Source organism: Leptosomus discolor, chromosome 2 (assembly GCF_034619465.1).
Source record: "Leptosomus discolor isolate bLepDis1 chromosome 2, bLepDis1.hap2, whole genome shotgun sequence".
NCBI lineage: Eukaryota > Metazoa > Chordata > Aves > Leptosomiformes > Leptosomidae > Leptosomus > Leptosomus discolor.
In genome coordinates this window covers 25232807-25238806 of record NC_141392.1, presented here as the reverse complement: position 1 = coordinate 25238806, position 6000 = coordinate 25232807, and the positions used below count along the sequence as shown (strand labels likewise).

General features: G+C 43.2%; 1 protein-coding gene across 3 annotated transcripts in view; it reads right to left on the bottom strand.

Annotated features, from left to right (window-relative positions):
• Positions 1-2838: 2838 nt before the first annotated feature.
• The window catches only part of EML6 (EMAP like 6), a 117138-nt gene continuing 113976 nt past the window's right edge, over positions 2839-6000 (bottom strand). For all 3 annotated transcript variants that reach the window (XM_086460776.1, XM_086460777.1, XM_009955777.1), the window contains 3 exons: positions 5062-5215; positions 4593-4693; positions 2839-2863 (listed from right to left, as the gene is read on the bottom strand). In XM_086460776.1, coding sequence (XP_086316902.1) covers positions 2839-2863; positions 4593-4693; positions 5062-5215 — 280 coding nt within the window. The remainder of the gene's footprint in view (positions 2864-4592; positions 4694-5061; positions 5216-6000) is intronic.

Sequence of the window (6000 nt, the reverse complement as noted above, 5' to 3'; positions counted from 1 at the left end):
TATCGGTATTTTGCTTTCTTGAGGCAAGTTTAATATATTTGTGTTTATTTTAAGTTCATCGTGATTAAATATCCATTGTACATGGTGGTGGAAATAGTTGTCAGACGTATAGCGATGTGAGTAGATGGATTTTTCATGATACCTTTTCTTTTCGTATGTGCAGTGTGAAGCAGTTTGTTCAGTCCCAGGTACAGACGTGATGTCCCAGGTTCTTGTAGCGCAGACGCTTGCCTGCAGCGAGGAGGCCTTCCTCTGTGCTGGACGCCTGTGGCCCCGTCGGTACCACTGCTGGTGCAGTGACGGGGGGACGGTGTCAGATACCACTTCGTGTTGAGTTGGTTATTGAAAATGGTGGAAGATGAAATTTTAGATTCTGCTAAATGGAGTTTCTTGGTTTCTTTTACTTTTGAAACCATGTACGATGCCATACTCCAGTTGGAAGGACGTTGTAAAAAGCAAGTCCCCATAATCTTTTCAGACCAACTTGTTGAATCTGATTTAAGAGCAGGACATTGAAAGCTTGTATCCAAATTTATTTGAGATACAGATTTTAAATTAATGGCATCTTGACCATTGAAAAATAAATTCATGCACTAATATTTTAGTTTACAGTATAGTACAGCATTACTTTGGAACATTTTATACGTGAAGCCAAACCATATGAACATATAAATTTTAAGTGTTTTCCTGACAGACACTATTGCTTTAAGATATTTTTCACATCAGTGTTGATTAGTTCATTCTGCCACAAACTGGTTTTATTTGGGATACAATCAGTGTGAAAGGAAGGCAAACATCATTACAACATAGGCAAAGAAGGTGCTCACTGACATCACCACCTAACACGATTACATTATTTGACCAAGAAGGTTTCCTTAAAAAAAAAAAAAAAAAAAAAGACTGCATAGGGACTCCTACTGTGTATCTGACAAACTGATCTTCTGTATAGTAATATAAGGCATTAATAAATTCAACTTTAAAAAAAAGGTGATTCTTTGAGGTTGCTGAAGCACTTTTGTGTATTACTGTACATCAATCCACTCCTCTAACTGGATATCCATTGCATCCAAGAGCTGCTGTTTTATGCAGCTTCCACAGTTCAAAATTACGTTGTCCTGAACTGGGACTAAAGCACTACTCAACATTTCTTTTCAAAAAGTCATGTAAGTCTAAGTGTTTTATTTTGGCCTTCATTTCTTTTGATTAACAAAGAGGCTTTTTAAAAGAAAGGTAATTCCTAATTACGGACATTGTTCCATGCCAGAAGTCTCATAAATCTTTTGTTTTGGCATTGTTCACATTTTCCTTTCCTTTCGAAACTGTTGCATTGGAAGAAGGTGAACTTTACTGTCTCTCAAGTCCCCTGTCCCTGTAGTTTTTGGTGGTGTTAACAGAATGTTCGTTAACAAATGTTGAAGGGCTTTACTTGCCTTTGTGAACATCTGCTCAGGGTCTCTGCTTCCAGGTGGAGGCAACTTGCCCTTTGCCTCGGCTGCCCTCCTGCCCCGTGACCCCCAGCCCAGACGGCTGCACAGGGTGCAAGAGAAGCAATGATTTAGCAAAGACTCTGCTTTCTAGAGGACAGGGAAATTTCCTGGTATCAGGGCGTTTTTTTTCTAGTTACAAGCTGTGATTTTTGTCCTAATTCCTAGCTGCCTGCTGGAGGGTCCGCATGGTCCTCACTGGTGCTGTACTAGGCCTTCCTTTGGATGGTGTCAGGCAGCCCCTCTGGAAGGGGAAATGACAGTGATTCTTGGAGGCTTTCAGACCACTTCTGCTAGATGGCTGCTGCCTGTGGAAATAGTTACCTACAAAGCACATCTTCCCATAAACGGGGAGAGGGCAGGAGCAGTTGGGGAACAACTTCCTCAGTAGTGGTGTTAAATTCCTTTAACCAAGTCTCTCCATGCTCGCTCGCTCTCTCTCCTACTCACCACTGGAGTTTAGCTTCAAATTCTGGCTGCAGGCAAGCTGCCATCGTGGACGGATGGTGAACAGCTTACCAAGGTGTCCTGCCATCAGGAGTTTATCCTTACAACAGCGCGTAGCTTCTTGCCCTTGGAAACATTTTGGAATTCACTTGTGTGAAGATGTTAAAAGCCAAAGTAGAAAACAGGGATAATAATGTGATGTGAGTAATGCGTAGCCCTCCTCTCTGTGAAAGTTATAGCACCGTATGTTGAAAGCAATTGGTGGGAGGCAAGACTGTAGCCCATACCACTAGAAAATTATTCAAAGGCACTTAATGGATAGAAAATCTTGCCAAATATATATTTTAAAATAAAATGGACTTTAAAAAAAATGATACTTTCCTCGTTCAATTACTGAAAGCTGAAGTGTGAACCCCAGCATGCTCATTAAAAGCTTGCTGTTTTACTCAGTGCACCAAATTTGAGTTTTATGCAAGTGTGGTTAAAAAACCCATCAAATTTCTTGAACAAATGTTCAAGCCATACATTTTGAAATTACACAAATTAACGGGCCCAGCATTTCTCCTTGTGCTCCCTTTTTCAGACATGGTGGGTTTTGTTTTTTTTTTAAATAACACAGTATTAGGCAAAAGCAGCTTTGTGAGTGAATTGGTTGTTCATCACTTTGGCCTACCCAGGTTACAAAAGACTCCCTTTCAAACTTCAGCTTCTCAAGGATATTGAGATATTGCATCTTTCAAATGCAAAAATCACATTCATGTTCAGTAAGTTTCTGAGTAATCTGAAAATGTGTAATCCATGCAGCATTGTGGGGGAATTACAGCAGCCGAAGGGGTAGAGGCATTTATGGCTGTCCAGTCCGGAGCAGTCACTTGGGGGTGGCAGTAGCAGCAGTGAGCATCTCTTCTCAAAGACATCGCCATACAAATACACTACAAAGAAATGAATTGGGAGGGTAGTTATTTTTCTGAGTAACTAACTCAATGATGGCCTTCGGCATATCATACCAAGAGAGACAGGCTGACTTGTGTACATACATGGCTAGACACGTGGATTTACCAGCACGGTGAAGCAACGTTAAGCGCTGGAGTTACTCGAGAGAGACCGGCACTTGACTGCACTTCCTCTTCTCGGGAGAGAGTTAAAGCAGAGTACCGAACTCGATCAGCGTGCGTGCGTTTTAGTGATAGCCTGGAGGTTGGAAATGCCATTATTTTGCTCTGTATAGTTGCACTTTGAATCAAGAAACCCTCATCATAACTATACTGTCAAAATTAAGGCAGCTGATCAGCTTTGCTGAGTTTTATGTAACTTCTAGCCTGCAGGGTGAGACTTGAGGTAAATGCAGCCTTTATTCCTATGCAGCTGCTTTTTTATCTCACAGAGGTTCCTGCTCTCCTGCTGTGCAGCCCCTTTTTTCAGAGAAGAAACACACACCCCCCCCCCCACACCCCCTTTATTTTTTATTTTTCCCCCAAAGTGGAAAATGGAAACATCTGTTGGTGGGGGTGTGGTTCTTTATTTCCATCATGATTGCACAAAAGATTGTGAACCCGAAATTTGAAGAACAGCTCAGCCCGTGCAGCGAGTTACACTGGTGGCAGGATGATGAACAAACTGCGCTGCAGGCTTATCGAGGGGAGCCTAGCGTTCCGAAATGTACATCGGTATTTAGTTTTCTGCGTCTGGAAAAGCTGCACAGTGTCATTCACTAGCAAAAATTACTCAATCCTGCAGTCTCTGCAGAGACCTGGTGTTTGAACACGGCTTCCTGACGCTTGTTCCTGTGAGAATTTGTGCCCTTTCGTTTCCTACCTTGTTCCTTTTCAGTTTTTCTAGTTCTAGGTTTTGCTGTTTAAAAAAAGTCTCTTACAGTTTAGTTTTTATTCCTCACTTTTTCTCCTCAACAGTCGCGTCCTCTCCGAGCAGTACTGGAAGCTCAAACAGACTTGGGGAGTGGAGGGGCCTCCAGTAGGAATCACATGTGTGTGCATTTCCTCCTTTTTTTTTTTTTTTTTTTAGGAAAAAAACCCCACCCCCAAACACCCCAACACAAACTTAAGGCACCTTTTGAGAAACCTCCTGTTATTTGAAACATCTTTCTAAATCTGTCTATCCTCTGTTCAGCTGGCATTCCTGTCCTAGCTTTGCTGGGCAGGAGCTATTCAGTTACTTTGGTGTGACTGACACCCTCACCAGCTGTCTTTGTCTGATCTAAATGTTCTCCAGACACACTGAGTGGTTCCTGTGCCAGCAGCTGGGGCTCCTTCAGCTGCCTCTTGGCACCCAAAGTTTTGGAGGTCAGTGCTGGTCTGTGCAGCAACAGGTACATGGTCTGCCTTGTCTCCATGCTCACTGGGAGGAAGGCAAGCCAAGGAGGTATAAGCAGATGCCTGGTAGATGCAGAAACCTAAATGCAAGATGTTTTACGCAGTAGAGGTGACCTTGTGAACGGCACCAAGGTGGCAGGAGTGAATTTGGTGCAAGGAACCATAAAATACAGCAATTCCAAAGTAAGAACAACAAACTGAAACTGTCACCTATCAGCAGGCTTCAATGAATGCCAAGTGGGGCGAGAAAGGTTAAATGCATTGCTGTGGGTTTGGCATAGAAGGGTACGCACAAAATTTTGGATCATCTTAGAAATAAATGAGCAGTTACCTGCAGTCATCTCCTCCTGTACTTACAACGTACTTGTCATCATGAGAAAAGCGTATGTTGGTGACATGCGCAGAGTGCCCAAAATACCGCTTGTGCTTGGCCTATTGGAAAATGACCAGGAGTTCAGTAGTAGCACAGTAGCGTGGCATCACAGAGTGACAAAGCTGCCTTGTGGGTGTAGACAAAAGTCACATCCCCAGCAGTACTGGTGTCATGGAGCCCACGCTAATCCCAGCTCAGCACCCAATTCTGTGTGTGGCGCCCTTCCTGGTGGCGGGACACGGCCACCCTGTCACTTGCGAGCCACTCTGCCCCACAACTTAACTCCCACAGTCCCGCAGCCAGTGCTGGCTGGGAGCTGCTGGAGACCAGTTGGGGTGCACTGTTTGGATGTCTTAAAAGCACATGCTAAGGAGTTTGGACATGGGGAAAAGCCAGCTGCTTAGATTAAAATAAAATGTCCACTTACGAATTTTTCTGTGCATGGGAAATCGAACAGTTTCACCAGACCAAAGTCATCTCCTGTGACTATATTTAGGCCAGCATGTGTCACACATGCACAATTGACATCTGCTTTATCTGCATTTCGTGGCCAAATTCCAATGACTTCGTCTCCAAGAATGCTGTTCCAAAACCAAGTTAAAAAGGGAGCATTAGACCGTAAGACTCACTTGTCATAAGACACAGCATGGGGAGGCAACACAGCCCAGTAATAAAAAATTGACGCCTTTAAAATAAAAGTCTTTTCCCTCTAAATCACTGCACTGAATGTGATCTCATTATGGAGAACATCACTAGAATGCATCTTTTCTGTGACTCTTTAAGAAACTCTTCCATAAATCCTGAGGTTTACCTCCTGTGAAATCACTCGCATCATTCTATACAGGCAGCCAGTGCAGCTATGGTCTCCTCCTCTCCTTGTGGACATGTCTGTACCCTCCCACAGTGATTTTTGACAGCAACATTCTCTTAGCCATAAGTTCTTGAATAGGGGTAGAGTAACTGGATGTAGAGTATTTCTTAAAATGGCTGCTCTTCCCTTAGTTTAAATTCATTTATAATCACTCCTAGGTACCCACATACTGTCAGATGCGTCTGCCCCACTCCCACAACCCATCAAGAATCCTTAGAAATGAGTAATTTCGGGAAAATTTTTATGCTCACTTGATAGCAGAGCAGTAAGAGTAGGAGGATTCTCTCTCACCTTCCCCTGAAATCCTGCCTGTATCATCACCCACTGTTTCCTGGCAGATCTGCTTTTGGCCTGTTCCGCTTTCTACAGTAAGAGCACAGCCACATAGTTTTGTAATTGTGTTGGGAGGGTCCTATATAAATCCACGTCAGTAAATACAGTTTAATGATACCTACAACTCCTTCCTTAATAGAATCAGCTCACGTTTCCACACCT